The 20,897-nt window shown below is 37.7% G+C and overlaps 1 protein-coding gene across 3 annotated transcripts in view; it reads left to right on the top strand.

Moving 5' to 3' along the window:
- Nucleotides 1–4,377, top strand: part of PTPN4 (protein tyrosine phosphatase non-receptor type 4) — a 177,737-nt gene extending 173,360 nt beyond the window's left edge. For all 3 annotated transcript variants that reach the window (XM_077755303.1, XM_077755302.1, XM_077755304.1), the window contains one exon: nucleotides 1,536–4,377. In XM_077755303.1, coding sequence (XP_077611429.1) covers nucleotides 1,536–1,622 — 87 coding nt within the window. In that variant the 3' untranslated portion in view covers nucleotides 1,623–4,377. The remainder of the gene's footprint in view (nucleotides 1–1,535) is intronic.
- Nucleotides 4,378–20,897: the final 16,520 nt, after the last annotated feature.

The raw sequence follows: 20,897 nt of genomic DNA, 5'->3' as shown, positions 1-20,897 counted from the left end.
TAGGGACCACCTTCTGAGCACTGGGTACTCTAAGCTGCTGGGTTAATGTTAGTATTTGTCTTAGAAATCTTCCATTGCCAGAGTTAAGAAAACAAACGTTATTAATGATTTAATACTGATGCTTCTAATACCAATTCAGGACCACAGTGTTTTTACTTAATGTGTTCTACGTTACATCTTTATGTCCATTCTTCCTTAAGGGGAATAAGGGTTCTCTACAATACCAGCTATTAGGCTATCACAAATACTCACTTGTTTTATTCCACATGACGTAACGTCTCAGAATAACAAAACTAACACTACTACCACCAACAGAATGGTTACCGAAAAGAATTTTCTTTTTTTTTCTACTTTTTGGATATTTTCTATGAGATACTCAAATTACTGTTTCAGAGTCCCTTGAAATAGCCACTCTCTATATGTATGTGGTTATGCCCTCCGCTATGTACACACATTGATTGTTTCATATTATTTTCAACTTACAGAGATTTTGTTAAATTAGTGTTCTAATTATGGTATATTTATGTGGCTCCAAACTAAAATCTATAGAAGAAGGAGGTATATTCAGTGAAGTCTAATCTCTACCCCTCTCCTGCACCCTGTTCCATCTATCTCTTCGTAGGAAATTATGCTTTTAATGATCTGTCCTTCCCTTTTGTATGACATGTATGTTGAGATAGACATTTGTATTCACCCTCTTTCTTTTATAAAGAGAGTACATTGGGAGCGCCTGGGTGGCTCAGTCGGTTAAGTGTCCGACTTCAGCTCAGGTCATGATCTTGCAGTTCGTGGGTTTGAGCCCCACATCAGGCTCTGTGCTGACAGCTCAGAGCCTGGAGCTTGTTTCAGATTCTGTGTCTCCCTCTCTCTCTGACCCTCCCTTACTCATGCTGTCTGTCACTCTGTCTCTTCTCTGTCTCTGTCTCTCTCTCTCAGAAATAAATAAAACATTTTTTAAAAACTTAAAAAAAAAAGAGTACATTGTGTGCACTTTTCTCTGCTATGCTCTTTTGACTTAACAAGATACTCTGGAATCATTTTATAGTTATCAGTAGACTTTGATTCCTTCGCCTTGAGCCCTTTACCACATAGTATTCCCCTGGGAGGATGTGCCACTCATTACTCACCCATCCCCTTCCTGGTAGCCATTGGGGTTCTTCCTCTTCTTTGTTATTAAAAATAATCCAGTAGTTAATAGACTTATTTATGAATATATTTTTTCAATTTCTTTTTCTAGTTTATCTTTTGGATAGATTCCTAGAAGTGGGATTACTGGGTGAAAGGTAAATTAATGTAAGTTTATTAGCTGCTGCCAAATTGTAGTATTTTACATCCCCACTAGCCATGTATGAGTGAGTGTTGCCCACAAAATACGTTGTCAGGCTTTTTTATTTTTTGCCATTGTGTTGGTGAAAAATGGTATCTCTGTGTGGTTTTACTTTGCATTTCTTTTATAAGCAAGCCAAGTGAAATGTTCTCTTTTTTGTTGTTGTTTTCTGGTCGTTCTGATCATTTCTGTTCTTTCTGTCTTTCAGAGTCAATACAGATTTGTATGTGAAGCTATTTTGAAAGTCTATGAAGAAGGATTTGTTAAACCCTTAACGACGTCATCAAATAAATAAGAAAGCCTAAGTCTGGGATAAGTGTTGGAACACTGCTTTCTGTTATACGCACTGTGCCGTAATTCCGCTTGCGGGAAGTGGCAGTTAGGCAGGAGCAGTGAAGAACTAACAAAAACTGAAAACTTCAGCACTGTTGCACTTTATGTTTAAAAAATGTCACTCTCTCAAAATCTGTAATTCATGTGTTTGAAGACTATTTCATGCTTTGCTCCGAACAAATAGTGAATAACTGAGTATGTTCAGGGTAATTTATGAAATTTGTGGTGGTGCCATGCAGTCCCCTTCTGGTAGAATTGCCACAAACAAGGCTCAGAAACCTCCTCATCTCTGATACACACACCTGTATCCTGAAAGCAAAAAGACGTACACATCAGGAGTCAGCTCTGGTGTTTCCCAGTGATTCATGTACTTACTCTACTGATGACCAGATTTTTATTTTTTAAATTTTAGCAATATCATTCTCAGTATTAGCCAGTACACTGCCTATGGATGCAGCACATCTTTCCCTGTCCTCCCCCATAGAGACCTGCTGTTCGTGAGAAGAAAGATGGAATTTGCTTTTCCCAGGAAATGCTGCACATTGTCCATTTACCAGCATCTTCTAGAAAGTATAAATATGAATCTACAAATTTTCTTGAATTTAATAATGTAACTTATATTTATCATAAGGTTGGCTTATTCCAAATCATGTGATTTCACATACTTGATGTAAAGGAATGCATGCATTGTGTCTTAACCCCTTAAGTGCCTTGAGACGTCTTTGTATGTCTACTGAAAAGGCACTCCTTTGACCCCACTAGGAGGTATGTATGTATACTGTACATTTACATTTTTATGCATTTTGAGTCAGTTCGCATTTTAAAAAGTAGCTTCTTGTATGAAGAGTTACGCAAGGAATTGTATGGAAATTCTATTTCTTACTCAATTCCTGTGTTTTGCCACAAGAAGCAAAGATAAACTGTGTTCTACTGAGTGAGCCTTCTGCTGCTATGGAATTATTGAAAATCTGCACATTCCTTTCCTGAGGGACAAGGGTTACAGCTTAGCAGCTCAAGTTAAAAGATGCTTTATTATTCAGATTTTCTATTTGATCCCCTAACTTTAGAAATGGCACCCAAATGCACATTAAAGTTAAACATATTGATATTTTCAGCTAAAGTTAGATCCATTCGTTGTGATTTATTTCTATCACAGTCTAAATTATTACTCTTAAAGCATTCATTTCGGTTCATATCAAGCTTTGTTCACACCAGTCTGTTGGTTGGGATACTTCGAACAGGGAATGAAACGTTTTTGACTTATTTCTAAATGCAATCCCTCAATAACGGTAGTGAGGGTTTGTTGTCATTTTGCATACAGTTACATTACTCCAGGTTATATATACTTATTCAGTTATAAGCACGATAATATGGAGAGTTTCGCTTGTCCAGCCTCCAGACGGAGGATCTGGTTCCCTTTAAGGATGTGTATACTTTCCTCTTCAGGATTTTTTTTTTTTTTTTTTTTAAGTCTACAGAGAGAGAGAACTTTAAAATTGCCCAGTTTTGATATAAGTGGAAATTCCCTTACCTTTTGAAATATTATATTACACAATTATTTTCTATGGATATGGTTAAGTTATTCATTTACTAATGGTTTCTGAATCTTCTGTATAGTCTTGATAAAACTTAAGAGTTTGAATAGTAGATATTGCGGAATGCCGTTTAGTATGAGGGTAGAAATACATATTTCATTTTCAGTGTGATCCAAATGATGGCATTTCAGATATTCAGAAACCATAATAATAAATTTTAGGAAATTAAGTCCTAAACATTGATAGCCAAGATAGCAAATAAATTATTATATCCAAATATTTCAATTTTTTAAGAGAAAAGTAAACATGACCTTTATGTCAAAGAGAAACTCTCCTATCCCTGGATTTCACAGCCAAGACAGTATAAATTAGTAAATAACTAGAGTCTTATTTGAACATTCCATTCTCTACCAACAGATATATATAATTTAGGCTGCTATATAACATAATGGTAAATTGAGACGTGAACAAGTAAAGTCATGTTGGGGGTCTACATAATTAATAGCCGTTCGACAGTTTTTCATCTGAATTAAAACAAAAATCTCTTCTAACTATATGGACAGAATATGACAACTATAGATTAAAGAGATACATACAGTTGTATAGGTATAAACAGATAAATGCCGTGGTTGGCATGTTCTTTAACTCACAGGTTTGTTTACGCTTCTGAGATAAACTCTGATTTTGTTGGCAATGAGCACTGCTGCCTTTTTAAATCATTAATTCCAGTCTTTAAGTGGTAAATATTGCAAGTTTAGAATTACATTTAAATTTCTCATATACGGATTTTTCATCTGCAAGCTACCCTCTGTCAGTATTTTTAGGTACAGAAAAGATCCTTCTTTAATGGCATATTTATTAGGATCTTAAAATAAATTATCCTTCGCAGCTCTTCTTAAAATGGGTATGCTAATTATGCTTCTGTGTTCACCCAACAAATCAGGCTTTATCCATTACACCTAAAAATTTTTTAACCTGTTCATCAATCTAAGTAGGGTCCTAGGAATAATCCCAGCTTTAATATGCCAAGTAGGTCTAGATTCCATTCATATCCATGTAACATTGTATAATAAAAATGTCAGATTTCTTGTTTCTGAACTGCTCTCCCTTTCCTCCAGTTAACTCCCCTGCTCTCCCACGCCCCCCTTCCCGGCTCTGCTCCGTCTCCCCGCAGAAATCAATGCTGACTGCTAATCTTCTCACAAGTGGAAATAGGTATTGGTGAATCAAGGGGCTTTGTAAATGATGAGAAATGTTTATGAAAACCTTTCCTCTCTGATTTAAGGTGGTTTTACCATGTTCATTTCAAATATTTTATTGCGCATCAGATTTGTGTCAGCACTGTGTACATAGCATGAGGAATATTTTGGAATAGACTTTACATTCACAAGAAGAACTGATAGTATTTGTTAAATGAGTGCATCCATTCAAAATAGAGGCAGAGCAAACAGCAGAAGACATAATTTCCTTTGTGTGGCCTGCTAGCACATGTAGTGGGGGGGAAAGGGGTTGCTCATTTTGATGAAGAGTAAAGAGAAAATTTATATATGAAAAATGACTTCAAATTTATGAAGGTATGATAAGCCATTAAGACAGTTGCTTGAAGGTTTCAAGTACTAATTTGTACACTTTTTTTGTGTTGATATATATTTGCATGTTTCTTAAAGGCTAATGCTAACAAACAGAAGTAAAGGGTTGTTTTAACTAGAGAGTCATTTATAATCTGTTGGCAGGTCTGGTCAGGTCTAATCAGGTATTTGAGCGAAAGCCTCCTGCCTCCACTAGAAATACTCTCAACTCGAGAGCTGAAAGGAACTTGGATGATTTTATCTGATCTCACCTTTTCCATTATTGTACACAACATCTATGAATACCATAAATTCTTGTGAATTTGAGTCTGTTTCAGCTCAAGAATTATACTCAGGCAGTGTTTTCACTTAATAACTATGATCTTAGAAGATGTCACTTAATTTAGAAAATAAGTAGGCTTTATAAGGTGATCCTAACTAGGACCCTGACTCCGTTTGTTAGTTTTGCTTCCCTGATAGAACATAAGCTTTTGTAAAGTGTTTAGGCTGATCACACATGCAGTATGAAAACATTCTGAAACGTAAACTAGAATACTAATTTTTTTAAAGCACTTAACACATAGAACTAGGATTTAGAATATATGTCCACCTATTAAATAATTTATGTTCATAATGTGAACATGTAGTAGAATTAAAGCATTACTTATTTTATAATCTTATCAGGAAGGGAGAAAGAAACAAGAATTTTTAACAATGTTCTATTTAATACCTGTGTTTTGAATATTTAAGATATTCTGATAGTAAGGTTGCCAAAGTAGTTTTGAATTCATAAAAATTATTTATACCACAATAAGGTGGGATATGTTTACATCTCTTTTTTTTTGTAGTTTAGCTAAATTTACACTTAAGTCACTTATAGTAAATATGTTGTGGTAAATACTTGTGGGAATAAACATCTCTTAAAAATAGAACATTATTATGAGTCACAGGTGAATTATGTCACATTTGGCTTTTATGCCATATCAACCAAGTAGTTATATTATCACTGCTTACTTCCCACATTTACTTTAGTTGTTCAGCCAGTTTCTGCAAGTGTGTGTGTGTGTGTCTGGTGTTTCTTCCAAGTAAATAGCCATGTTGTTAAAACCCACTGGGTTTTATCAGATATCAGAATTACTGATCTGTTGGCAGATTTATTGGTGTCTCAGTGTGGTCACAACATAAATTATAGCAATTGTTTATAAAATTCTTAGTGGATTGTATAGCTACAAAGGAATTTTAAAATAATAAAACATTTTTGAGAGCAAACTGCTAAAAGAGAGGTTCAGCGATTTTGTAAAGAGCCCATGAAAGTAATCCCTAAATTGTATTTTTGGCATTCATCTTACTTTACAATGCCTGCAACGATTATCAACAATTGTTTTATTGTATACTGACTTCAATTATTCTTAGTAGCAATTAGTACAATAAGCCTTTCAATGTTATCAAAAGCCAACGAGTCCTATATCAGCCAGAAATGAGACATTTTATTTGCATAATCTTGGTGAAGTTGCCCTGGGTAGACACCAAATAGTTACTTCTGTTTCCATTTCTAAATTTGCTGCTATTTATTTGTGTGTTTTTCTACTGCAGCTTACTGTTGATTTCTAAAGTTTTATAGTCATTATTATTTTTATTTTAGCAGTCCAGGCTCAGTGGGCAGCCGGAAGTAGTATGTACTGGGGTGCAGGCCAGCCATACTGACTAGCTGTGACTCAGTGCCTAAAGAAGAGAACCAATTTTTTTTTTTTTTTAAATTTACAAGGTGAAAGGTATTAGCAATATTGCAAGTTAAAGACTACAACTTTAGGTGGAAGTCCTAATGTTGAACTTCCCGAAACCTTTTAAAATTTCCGATAAAAGAATGAGAGTGTTTAAAAGCCTTGATGTGCTCATAGAAGTTTCAGTTAAGCACTGTAGAATTTTCCTACTTGTTGTGTAAATGATAGAGAAAATATTTTTCTATGGACAAAAGATTGAAACTGTTAACTTCTTTTCATTGTGTAAAAAGAAATGATGTTTGTATGTCTTTCATGCTGTAAAACTACGAATGTATCTTTGAAATGTTATTAGAATTATGACTTGATTCTAAGGATACTCTTTGTTTAAGAAAGTCAGCAAGGGATTGACAAAAAGGAAAGGAAGAGTATTCTATCGATACATAAAATGCGCTTTTAGAAGAAAAATGTAATTTTCATTATACACGAGCAATCATTACTGAAGCTTATTTCAGATATAACAGTCATTCTTTTTTACTCTGTTTTGTTTTAGTTCTAGAATAGAAAATTTGTGCTTACTATTTTTAAGTGTAAAATAATTGAATTCTAGACTTCTGGAGTGTGGAAGGGTGTTTCTGTGTGAGGGTAAACATTCTGCTGCATGTGTTTAACGTGGAGGAAAGTTCTCAGGCTCTGTCACCATGCCAGCCACAAATGAGGACATCATTGCGAGTGTGACTTTAGTGACACCAGAAATCCGTGCCTCAGATTCACTATAGTAAATAAGTGCAGAGGCCCCTGACATGTAGTTTTGCCTTTTCATCATCAGTATCTTGGACAGATAAGACCACTGAGCCCAGTTCTGATTTGTAACTGTGGCATCTTAGATGCTTAAGGAGTTATTAATTCAGTGGACAACAGAAACCCTACCGTGTTTTAGGCACAAATAATTCACTCAACAGTCTCTTTAAAGGGTAGTATTTATTATTTATCACTTGTTACATTTGACTCAGTGGGTCCTTCATTACTTTGACTCCTGCTTCCATCCCTCCAACTTCTGAAAAGTGATGTCATCTTACAGTCTTTGTGAACTAAATACCCTAAACAACTATAAGGTGATAGCTGTCTTCATTAGCTTTTTTTTTTTTTTTACAGTGGTTAAGAGATTAACATCAGACCCCTCAACCTTGAGAGTTTCCACAATTTAACAGATATTACCTGTGGCAACCTTAACTGAAATGCCACCTTGCCAAATGAAATTCTCACCACGACATCATCAAGGAGGATCCGCCCAGTTTACTATCTTAGATGCAGATAGGTGCTGACGTTTGCTTTCCCCAAATCCACTGTAGTCAGAATTGAGCCCATCCTACCTTTTATTTGAAAGAAGCTTTTTAGTTTTTACTCCTGAATTGTGTTGCAGTTTCTTGCCTTCGCTGGCAAGAAAATTTCAATCCAGTTCTGGGATTCTCTGGCACCCACCTTTTCCAACCCTTTGGTGAGTTCACAGGATTCTTCAGTCTTTCTTGTATCCTGTAAGAGTAGGTCAAATTTCATTGCTGAAATTGATTTCTTGAATTTTAAATAGTAGCACTTTATTTCATGCTTACTACTGACTTAATTTATACATTTAAAAATAAAAATCTACCCTAGGAGTTTTGTAAATACGGAAAAACTTTGATGGACGGTATGTAGAGCTCATTGGATTGGACCCAAGTTCAGTGCTTTACAGTGATCTCTTGATCATTTGATATACAAAAGGTAACTTGTGTGATTTTAGCTTTGCCACTTTTCTGTAATTTAGTGAGCACGGTGAAGCCTGGCCAGCCTACTCTCCTGCTGGACTCCGTGCTTTCAGCTAGCTTCAACCAGGTTTGGTTTGCAGTAATCATTTCTGCTTTGTGTTTTTATACATTACATGAATACTTGGAAATCCACTTGTTTGATTTTAAGTTGTAGGTAGGGATTAAGTCAGTACTGCACCACAAGTAAGTTGAAGAGGGCAAAGTCCTGATACTTTAGATACATGTCAAAGGACAGGATTTAAGACACTAAAAACAGTTTACATTAAGCTGTTTTCCTTTTCTCTCATTAGAATACATGAGCTTGAAGAAAACAAAAAACTGTCTAACCCAGTGTTCTTAAAGCATCAGGACATTGCAGTTACAATCCATATTGTTATCTTTTCAAATAAGAAAAGCTAGTCTTTCTTTTCTACAGTGTAGGCTTAATTTTAGGACAGACAATTTACTATATACTCATCAGTGATATTTTTAAGTATTAGTTTTACAAAGAATTATTTCTATGTAGAGGGTGTATTAATTTGGGATTTTTTTTTCTTGTAATAGGTGCTATATGTAAATATGAAGGGCGAAAAGTCACTTAGTTAAAATCTAGTTTATTTCGTTATTAAAATATAATTTTGCATTTCTGCTGTCATTTCACGTTTAATTGTACTGAACTAGTAGCAAAATGGAATTAGCCCCTTAATTTTTAAAATTAACTCTTTTTCCCCATTTCACGAAAACAGCTCTTTCCGTATGGTTTGTTTCCACAATTAAGAGGCAAAGAGGCTTAGGGTCCGATTAAAATGTATAAGCTTGAATTTGGTCAACATGGGATAATTTGAAATCAGCACTCTGCATTTGTCACTGCAGCTTATGTATGCTTGAAAAGCCTGTGTATTTGTTTTAATTTCAGTGAAAAATTAGAATTCCTGCAATTTATTCATGTAAAAAAATCTATGAATACTAACAGCAGACAACATTAAAAAGCTGATTGACATTAAAACTGTTTTAGTCCTAAAAGCAACTTCTGTTAGGTGAAATGCTATTATTACACATATTTTGTTGGCCATATTTCATTTTGATTGAGAAATAGTTGTTCAGGTACAAACGTGAAAAAAACTCTAGCTGTGACTTTTAATTGTTCAATTGCAAAATAAAGATGTGCTTTAGTAATGTAAAGTATAGGAGTTTTGAAGATTATTTCTTGTTGTTGGGCTTTTCTGACAGTGGTTGTACTTGTTAATGGGTAATCCGAAGGGACTGGGAGAAGGCTAAGTGCAAACTTTATTTCTAGAATTCCTGGTTCACTAGTGGCTGTGTTTGGGAGTGGGGGGATTAAGTAAGGAACTAAAAGGGATTTAGAGGATTGAGAATAAGGAAATGCTCTTCCTTCACTTCAGCCACTGCTTGACGCCTCTCTCCTCCCGGCACCCGCCCCTCTTCTAGAATCTCTAAGATAAGACCTTGTCCATCAAAACAAGGGTCCTTTCTGTGCCTACATTCGGTGCACCTCGTATCTTCCCCAAGTGCAGGTTAAGGATGCCACCTTTCGTCTGAAGGAAAACAATTTCGTAACAAATTAATATTTAAGTAATTTCACATCTTAAAAAATAAGGCAAAGATAAAGATTTATGATTATACCATGATTATTCTTAAGTACATAATAATAGAAATTCAAACAGTAGAAGGAAGATCCACAAGGAGTTGTAAAAGCCTCTGCCCTACCCCTAAGAGTAGTCTCCCTCAGACCAGCGACAACTTCTATTAAATTTCTTGTATTTCTTCTGGCGGAAAATGTGTGTGTGTGTGCATTTGTAAGTACGTACACATTTTGTTTATGTCAGAGGGATTGTACAATATATTCTGTAGCGCTTTATCATCCTGGAAATATTTCCATATCAGCATATTCAGGTCTACCTCATTCTTCTCAATCACTGCCTTGAACTCCATCGTGTGGAAATACCGTAATTTAATTTCCTGATGCACACTTAGCTTGTTTCAGTTTATGCTGTACAAGCAATGCTCTATTGAACATCCTTATGCAAATATTTTCATTAATCATTGCAAACATGTACATAGGGTACATTTCTACCAGTAAAGTTGCTAGATCATAGGGCACCTGCACTTTTAAATTTTACTAATTGTTCTTGGAGAAGTTTATATCAGTTTATGGTTCCATCAAAGCATATAAGAATGTCTGTTGCCGCACATTTTTATTAGAACTGATATCAAACTTACTTGCTCATCTTATAAATGAAATGATCTTATTTCTTCTATGAGGAAGTTAAGTAGATTTTCATCTTTATTGATCTACTGTATCTCTTGTTCTCAAAATTCCATATTAATATCCTTTGCTTATTTTTATATCAGGTTGTTTAATGTTTTATTCATATGAGATGTTGAAAATTAAAGGAATTAGTCGTTTGACAGTCATGTGTTTATATATTGCAAACTTTTTTTTTACGGTGTTCTTTGGCTTTATTCTTCTAGAGAGTTGGGGGGCATGATAATGTTTTTAATACTTTTATCAACAACTGTATCAGTCTTCTCCTTAATGACTTCGGGGTATACCTGCAAAAGCTTGACTCTAATATTCCATCTGTGCAGAAGCTCTCTTACCCACCTTCTAAATAACCCACTCAGTAGACCGGCCCTCTGTTTTCACCCCGTGTGCTCCCCTTGCCACCACCGACTGCTTGCAGTCATGCCGGAGCTCTTTTGGTTCCAATTAAGTTGTAAGCTTACTAAAATCAGCTGTATTTATTTGCTAACCTATATATGCAAATATATTTATCTTTAGTATATCATTTAATTAATTATGCACTACATAAGCCAGTGAAATGTGCATGTGAAAAGCAGGAAGGTTGGGCTTTTGCAAAAGCCTTATAAAGGCATCATTAAAACTTCGTTAAATTCTTTAAAATTTAAAATAGGTATTTGCAAGACAGTTGTGAGAGACTAACAAAAGAAGATGATACATGGGGGACAAAAAAATGGATGACACACTTGGGGTCTTTTTTTTTTTTATGTTTTATTTATTTCTAGGAGAGAGAGAGAGAGACAGCATGAGCAGGGGGAGGGTCAGAGAGAGAGGGAGTCACAGACTGAAACAGGCTCCAGGCTCTGAGCTGGCAGTCAGCACAGAGCCCGACGCAGGGCTCGAACCCACGAACCGCGAGATCATGACCTAAGCGAAAGTCGGACGCTTAACCGACTAAGCCACCCAGGCGCCCCACTTTGGGTCTTTTTTTGCAGCAGACACTGAGGGACTATAATTGGGCTCAAACCCAAAGTAAAAAACCTTGGCCCTACTTAAAAGAATCACAGGTGAAAATGCATTGATCTGTCCTAAGCTAAAACAAAATGCATGTCTTTTTTTTTAATTTCTCCTTTCAATGGTTTTTCAATTAGCCAACTAAACATTGGTTTGGACACCATCACACATAGTTTCTACTATATATAAAAATTCTTCTTTTGAATATTTAGGTAGTATTTAAGTTTTTGCTATTAAAAATTATGATCCAGTTAGACTTCTATATATTCCCTTTTTTTTTTTTTTTACATTTTATTTATTTTTGAGAGAGAGACAGAGACAGCATGAGCAGGGAAGGGTCAGAGAGAGAAGGAGACCCAGGATCTGAAGCAGGCCCCAGGCTCTGAGCTACCTATCAGCACAGAGCCTGATGCGGGGCTCGAACCCACAAACCATGAGATCATGACCTGAGCCGAAGTTGGACGCTCAACCGACTGAGCCAACCCGGAGCCCCTATATATTCCCTTTTAAATTATACTTGTGCACATAGGTCAACTATCTATAAAATTTCCCCCAACACTGTGTTATAAAAATATCCTAACATAGAGAAAATTGGAAGACTTGAACAGTTAACATCTCTACACCCATCCCCTAGGTTCTGTACTTAGCATCTTGCTGTTTTTGCTTTATGACTTGTCCATCTACTTAAATGTCTCTCCATCCATCAATACATCTTTTATGCGTTTCATAAAATGATGTTGCCCATATCTGTACCCTTGATCCTTGAACACTTCAGCTCATGTATCTCTAATCATCAACAGTTACCTCTTTTTGACATAAAATTTTTATCAGTGAAATAAATACTATGACTACCATTAAGTTTTAGTGAATGCGTATTTCTAGGAAACTCAAGCCCCTATGGGGATCAAGAAAGAGGTACAAACTTCCAATTGTAAAATGAGTAAGTCAGAGGGATGTAATGTAGAGCACATTGACTATAGTCAATAATATTGCATTGCAAGTTTGAAAGCTGGTGAAAAACTAAATCTTAAAATTTCTTATCACAAGAAATTTGACCTTTGACATCTTGATCTCCGGGTTGTAAGAAATCAACAGTCAGAGGCTTAATCAACTGAGCCACCCAGGGACTCCAAAATCTTTTTTTAAAAAAAGAGGAGGAAAAAACCCTACATAAGGATTTGATATAGAACATTTTCATCACTTGAGAGCGTGTCTCTCCCTTCCAAGTCCATTACCACCCTTACCTTCCCTTTCTTTGTTAGTTTCCTAACTTTGTTAGGGGCTACCCTAACAAAGTACCACAAACTGGGTACCTTAAAATGACAGAAATCTATTGTCTGACGGTTCTAGAGTCCAGAATCCAAATCAGTCCAGAATCAGAGTGTTGTCAGGGCCATGCAACCCCTGAGGCTGCTAGGGAAGGATCTATTATTCCATGTGTCTTTCTTAGCTTCAGGTAGCCTTGGACCTTCCTTGGCTTTTAACATAAACACTCCGATCTCCCATCCGAGCATGGCCGCCGTTCTGTGAGGGCACCAGCTGTGTTGGATTGTGCTACTCCAGCAGCATCTCATCTTAACTAGTCCTATCTGCCGTGACCCTGTATCCAAATAAAGTTACATTCCGAGGTACCGGCAGTTAGGACTTCAAAGTATCTTTTGTGAGGGTGGACACAATACAACGTACAACATTGATAGATGCAGTGAGTATTCTGATTTCTTACACTATAGTTTAGAATAGCCTGTCCTAGAATTCTTTATACATGCAATGCATATGCATATTCTAAGACTCATTTTATGCAGAAAATGTCTGAGATTCATCAGTTTCTTTTTCTTTTTTTTTTTCTTTTGGTAAGTAGTAGTTAATTTTATTAATATAACAGTTTGCTTATCAGTCTCCTTTTAATGGGTAGCTGGGCTTTGAGACATTCTTGACTTGGGGGATTTTATCAATAAAACTGCTGTGAACTTTCCTGTACAAGTATGCTGGTGAACACACGCTTTTATTTCTGAGTATCTAGGAGTGGCATTGCTGAGTACATTAAGTATATCTTAAAGTTTTTAGTGATACCGTCAAAATTGGCTTCCCAAACTACCATCAGTTTACAATCTCATCAGTAGTGTGTCTGTGTCCCCACTCTTGGTGGATATCCTGACTCTTAAATTTTCTCATGTAATAAGATATTATAAAATGTGATTTTCAAGTTTGAATATCTTTTTATATGTTTATTGGCCATGCATGTTTCTTTTTTGGTGAATTGTTCACTCAAGTCCTTTCTATTTTGTAACTTGGTCCATTTAAACAGCAACCAAAGCTATATGGACTTCTGCATCTGAGCATGAGGGAGTATAAGGGCCCAGAATCACCCTTCTGGTGTAAACAACTGGAAAAATGAACAAAATATAGGAAGCGACTTTTGCAATCTTGGGAAAAGTCCAATACGGCTGTAATTCCTGGGAAAAGATCAATAAGAGAGGTGAGTGAGCCTTACCATAAAGCCAGGTTTTCTTTGTGGAGGAAGTTTATAAGCTTGATGCAGGAATATGAAGCCCAAACAAGCTGGTAATCTTCCTACTTGGGCAGAGAGGTGTCAGAGTTTGGGGAAGCTGGGCCTGTTAGAAGGTATGAAGCAAAGTTCCAGAGAGGAGGAAACTAAATAAAGATATCAATAAATTGTAAATTTATTGTAATAGGAGTCATTCTGAGTCCTAGACTTAATCTTTGCGTATGGTAAAACCTCAGGAAGCCAGACAAACTTCTGAGGAAAAACTATTACCAAGTTGTAGGATGAATATTGCCAGGGCGGGCCGCAACGATGAGAATAATTCAAGTTTCAGGCATGGCGGGGAAGCCTCTTTGAAAATAAGAGGTGGTCACCAAAAATCCAAGAAAGCCCAAACTTCAGAAGTGAGGCTAACCAAGTTGTAGGGTAAAAGCTACTCTAGACTCATTTCAGAGGTTTTAAAACAAGTGTCAAAGTGATCACACTAATTCACAAGTTACTTAACTGCCTAATGGATAGAGACCGTTTAAAAAAACTACCATTCAAGGGGCCCCTAGGTGGCTCAGTTGGTTAGGCATAAACTTCGGCTCAGGTCATGATCTCACGGTTCATGGCTGTGAGCTCTGTGTTAGGCTCTGTGCTACAGCTCAGAACCTGGAGCCTGCTCTGGATTCTCTGTCTCCCTCTCTCTTTCTCTCAAAAATAAACGTTTAAAACAAAAATACTATTCAAGAAGATAAAATTTATCGTGTCCGGCAGCCAACAAAAAATTACTTACTAATTTTTTAATTAGCTAAGAAGCCGTAAGGTAGTCTGACCCAGTGGAGAAAAGCCACTGAGAAACAGACTCAGAAATGGTAAAGAAGATGAGAACAAAAGGACAAGGGAATGTGTAGGAAGTAGGATGAGTATGATGGATGTAGAAGAAAACCTAGAAATCAGGAGAATTTTTCTAAGTTTATTTTGAGAGGAAAGAGCATGAGCACAGGAGGGACAGAGAGATGGAGAGAGAGAGAGAGAGAGAGAGAGAGAGAGAGAGAGAGAGAGAGAGAATCCCAAGCAGGCTCTGTGCTGTCAGCATGAAGCCTAATGCAGGATTCAATCTCACAAACCGTGAGATCGAAATCAAGAGTCCGACGCTTAACCAACTGAGCCACCAAGTGCTCCAAGGAGAATATTTTTTAAAGAACCAGTTGGGAGTGATGTCTTGGACGATGGTGGGGTGGGAAGTTCCAGGAATCCATCCTGCCACTTACATGACTAATTGACTTGCAGAGACTCTGGGGTAACAATTTTGGAATTCTGGATCTAGTTGGAATATTCGCAGCATCTAGCAGATAGCTGGTGATAAGACCGGTAAGTTTTCAGCCTTTCACATGGCAGCAAGCCCCCTCCGCCATCCCTGCAGCAGGCAGCAGTGGAAATAGCTAGCTACCTGTGGTTCTGGTGTGGTTTGCTGGAGCCAGAGTGGGCAATAAGAGCCTTGTCTCCCAAATACCGAGACTTGTGGGTTCTGATTGAGGATTGCTGCTTTTGATTGAGAGGCCAGGACAGAGACTGGTATCTATCGTCTCAACCCTAGCGGGCTACAGCTGCTTCCAGGGGATTAAGAACAGTACTTAGTTCCCCCCTGCCCCTCTTGAAAGCCAGACCTTAGGACAATATTTGTCAGGTCACTGGTTGCCACAGAATAACAGAATAGAAAGGTAAGTCACCATATACGGAAAGGAATACACACTTTGCAAAATATCTTGGAAAAGTTACAAATAACCCCAGACCTCAACAAGTAAGACTCAGTAATTCCTGTTGTTGGTGGTGGTGTAAGAGAGAGAGACAGAGTGCAAGTGGGATGGAGCAGCGAGAGAGGGAGACGCAGAATCGGAAGCAGGCTTCATGCTCAGCGCTGCGAGCTGTCAGCATAGAGCCCACGAACCATGACCTCATGACCTGAGCTGAAGTCGGACGCTTAACCAACTGAGCCCCCCAGGCGCCCGGAGGATTCCTAAGGAATGGGGAAATTAGGTTTTCAGAGCTCTCACGGCATTATACTCAAAATGTCCGCTTCTCAACAAAGAATAAAGTTATTCTTTATAATATTATTATTTGTAATAAAATTACAATAAATAGGAAAATATGGGCCATTCACAGGGGGAAAAGAATAAGAACTGGATGGAAATCATCTTCAAGGAAGTTCACACAGTAGAAGTATTGGTCAAAGATGTGAAATCAACCGTCTTAGATACATTCAATGAGCTAACTATGGACAGGAACTGAAAGAAATCCAGAAAATCATGTATGAACAAAAAGAGAATTGAAAGGAACCAAACAGGGGTACCTGGCTGGCTCAGCTGGTAGAGCATGCATCTCTTGATCTTGAGGGTCATGGGTTTGAGCCCCTCGTTGAGTTCAGTTATCTTAGACTGAAAACCCACTACGGGGGTCCCATAACAGGCGTGGGCAGCCAGAAAAAAAGGTCAGTGACATGAAAATAAACATGATTGAAATCATTTAGTGTAAGGAAGAGAAAGAAAAAAAGAGCAAAGGGGAAAACAATCTGAGGGGCCCACGGTGTACCAAAAAACACACCACCATCAGCATGAAAGGACTTCGGGTAGAGAAGAAAGAAAATTGGCTGAGAATATATTTGAAATCCAGTAGTCCCCACAGCTCATTCATGGTTTCCCTTTCCATGGCTTCAGTTACCTGTGGTAAACTGTGGTCCAGAAGCAGATGATCCTCTTCCCGACATCTCATCAGTGTGTCCCTATATCACAATGCCTACATTAGTCACCTCACTTCATGTCATCATCACAAGAATAAGGATGAGTACAGTACAATAAGATATTTTGAGAGAGAGACTATATTCACATAACTTATTACAGTATATTGTTATAATTGTGTTGTTAGTTACTATTAATCTTACTGTGCCTAATTTGTAAAATAAGCTTTGTCCTAAGGATGCATGGATGCGATAAGATGTAGTATGTAGAGGGTTTGGTACTATCTGTGGTTTTAGACATCAGTTACTCTTAGAAGTATCCCCTGAAGAGAGGGGGGCATGACTGTAACAGCTGAACATTTTGCAAATCTGAGAAAAGACATGAATACACATGCCCAAAAAGTTCAACAAGTCTGAAGCAGGATAAAATCAAAAGATATGCACACTGAGCTACATTATAATCAAATTGTTGGAATCCAAAGACAAAGAATTTTGAAAGCAGCAAGAGAGAAATAGTAAAAGGAACTTACGTAAGATCAACAACTAACTAAAAATGATGGAAGTCATCCAGCTGTGGGATAACATTGAAGATTCTGGGGGAAAATGTATCAACCCAGAATTTTATATCTGGCAAAAATACTCTTCAAGAACAAAGGAGAGGGGCACCAGCTTGGATCATTCAGTAGACCATGCGACTCTTGATCTCAGGGTTGTAAGTTCAAGCCCCATCGAGTATAGAGATTACTTTAAAAACTGAGAGGGGGCGTGCCTGGGTGGCTCAGTTGGTTGAGTGTCTGACTTCAGCTCAGGCCATGATCTCAGAGTTCATGAGTTCAAGCTCCGCATTATGCTCACTGCTGTCAGCTCAGAGCCTGCTTCAGATCCTCTGTACCCCCCTCTCTCTCTGCCCCTACCCTACTTTTGCTCTCTCAAAAATAAACATTTAGAAAATAGTTTAAAAAAATTTTTAAAGCGGCACCTGGGTGGCTCAGTTGGTTAAGCGTCTGACTTCAGCTCAGGTCATGATCCCATGGTTTGTGGGTTCGAGCCCCTTGTGCTGACAGCTCAGAGCCTAGGGCCTGCTTCATATTCTGTGTCTACTCCAATCTCTGCCCCTTTCCTGTTCATGCTCTATCTCTGTCTCTGTCTCTCAAAAAATAAACATTGAATTTAAAAAAATTTTAATGACAGAGAGATTTAAGAACAAAAGAGAAATTAAGACATTTACAGATTTAAAAAAATATGTTGAGGGAGTTCATTACCAGTAGATCTATCCAAAAGTAAATGTTAAAGACAGTACTTCAGGCTGAAATGAAAGGCAGCTAGATGGAAACTTAAAGCCATAAAAAAAAATAACACTGATAAAGGTAAATAAAATTTACACAGATAAGTAAAAAGAATATTATTTTACTTTTATCATGGTTAGTTACATTTATTTTTTCCTATATAATGTAATAGACAAATGCATAAAATAACAATAAATCTGTATTAATGGGCATACAACATATACAGATGTAGTCTGTGACAATTAAGGAAACGCAAATCAAACCGCAATGAGATACCACTCGACACTCATTGGGATGGCCGTTACCAAAAAAAGCAGAAAATAACAAGTGTCGAGGAGGTGGAAAAATCAGAACCCTTGCGCACAGCTGATGGGAATGTTACATGGTGCAGCCACTGTGGGAAACAGTATAGTTGCTTCTCAAAAATTCAAAAATAGAATTACCGTTTGATCCAGCAATTCCATTTCTGGGTATATAACCAAAAGCAGTGAAAACTGGATCACAAAGAGAGATATATACACTTGTGCTCATAGCAGCATTATTCACAATAGATAGAAGCAACCCAAGTGTCCACCAATGGATTCATGGCTAAATAAGTGAAGTCATGCAGTATTTGTCTTTCTCTGACTTATTTCATGTAGCATAATGCCTTCAAGTGCCATCCATATTATTGCAGGTAGAATTTCCTCATGTTTTTATGGCTGAATGATATTGCATTACATATACCACACCTTCTTTATCCATCAGCCGCTGATGGACACTTAGATTGTTTCCATGTTTTGGCTATTGTAAATAATGTTGCTATAAACATGGGGGGCAGATTTCTCTTTCTTATTGGGACACCTGAGTCATATTGGTTTAGGGTCTGCTCGAGTGACCTCACCTTAAACTGATTTCACATGCAAATACCAAATACGGTCACCTTCATGGGGACTGGGGGGTTGGAATTGCAACCTCTTTTTTAGGACACGATCCAACCCATCCATCTGTTCTAATTACCTCATTTTATACATGAGAAAACTGATGCCAGAAAAGATAAATCCTTGTTCACATGAGTTAGTGGCAGAGTGGTCACCACTGATCTTTCCACTGTATGTCTTTTAATGCCTCCCCAGGCCCTGGGGGTAGTTGGCGAAAGACCTCCCTACTCAATGCGTACCCACTAATAAGCAGTATCAACAACTGCAAGCTTGTGGGTAATGCAGACTCTCAGGCTCCACCCTAGACTTAAGCCTTTTAACAAGATCTGCTGGTGACATATACACATTAATTTCTAGAAGTAATGAGCCTTGGCTCCTTCCTTTTCCCTTGAGTCTCTCAGTCTCATCCTGGTTTCACCATTAGGCAAATCTCATGGCAAAACGTTTTCACTTCTGCCTTTCTATTACCCAATATTATGAACTTGCCTGGAGCCAGCCAAGGATTTCTCAATTTTTCTTCCTATCAGTAAAAAGAAGGAGCATAGGCTACCAGACTGATAGACTCTGTTCCGGAATTCATCCTTCCCTGTCCCTTCTCCGCATCCCCCCCCCTCCCCAGGTATCCCCCGTTCTTTTAAGGTGTCCTTCAATTAGTCTGTGTGGCTAATACTTTAGTATGAATTTGTTTAAGATCTTACGCCCCTCAGGGTTATTTGCAGAGAGAGAGAATGTGTGGACTTTAAAAGATGACATTCTGGCTCAGGAAAGCTTCAGCTGGATGAAGGGAACTAACCAATCCCATGAAATTAAGCACAAGTCATGGCTCCATTTAGGAGACACTCATCTTCTATTTGCATCCCCAGGTTCTTATGTTCTTTGGTCTGTAATATCTACACCCTCTTATATGTCGTGTTGTAGACTTTTGAAAACATTTTCAAAGAAATATTTTTTTTAATGTTTAGTTTTGAGAGAGAGAAAGAGTGCAAGCAGGGGAGGGGCAGAGAGAGAGACAGAGAGGAAGACACAGAATCCGAAGCAGGCTCCAGGCCCTGAGCTGTCAGCACAGCGACAGACGTGGGACTCGAACCCATGAACCTTGAAATCATGACCTGAGCCGAAGTCAGACACTCAACCGACTGAGCCACCTAGGAGCCCGGAAAACATTTTCAAGTAACTTGTTTTCTGTAACGCTCATTACTCCCCTCTGAGGAAGGTAGTGTCATCTTTATCCTAACAGACCTTAATGCTGTTTTAGATGTTTTAGCCTTTAAAGTTTAGACTATTTGCAGTATGCATTCTCTCTCTTAGTGCTGTTCCCTGATGACTGGGTTTATTTTTTTATTTATTTTAGTTGTGTGCATTTTTTGAATAAGTCATGCTTTCTTCGATCCAGTGTCTGATAAATGAGTTCTTCATTATATCTACTCTCCTGAGTGTTTTCTTTTCAATGGAGGCTTTTTGGAATGCAAGGGTCCTTCAGTCTCCAGGACCGAGTGTTAAATTAGACTTCCTTCTCCACTCTGCTCAGAACACTGTGGCATGAATGACCTCACTAGTGTGGACCAATTTCAGAAAGATATCAAGAAAAGAAAGAACTCTCTTGGAAATAAACCCAAGAGAATGAGAATTTACAGGCTTGCGACAAATATTCTTAATTATTTAAAGGGTTCTGATAGGAAAGAAGAATTATGTTTCTTGTGGGCAGAGGCAGATTCACCATGAAGATAATTAGGTTTAAGCTTTACGTAGGTCTCTTGACTTGTGCGGGCCCCTTCCAGGAACCTCTACCTAATTTCGAATTATTAAATATGTGTTATTTCACTTAAAGGGCCCTCTCCCGGTTGTATGGTTTTCAGAAGCCACACCATTGGATCTACCTTTTTCTGCATGGCTCCAAAGCGCAAACCAGGAGCTAAGATAGAAATGG

Source organism: Crocuta crocuta, unplaced genomic scaffold (assembly GCF_008692635.1).
Source record: "Crocuta crocuta isolate KB4526 unplaced genomic scaffold, BGI_CrCroc_1.0 scaffold548, whole genome shotgun sequence".
Classification (NCBI taxonomy): Eukaryota; Metazoa; Chordata; class Mammalia; order Carnivora; family Hyaenidae; genus Crocuta; species Crocuta crocuta.
This window is presented reverse-complemented; position numbering and strand designations above follow the sequence as displayed.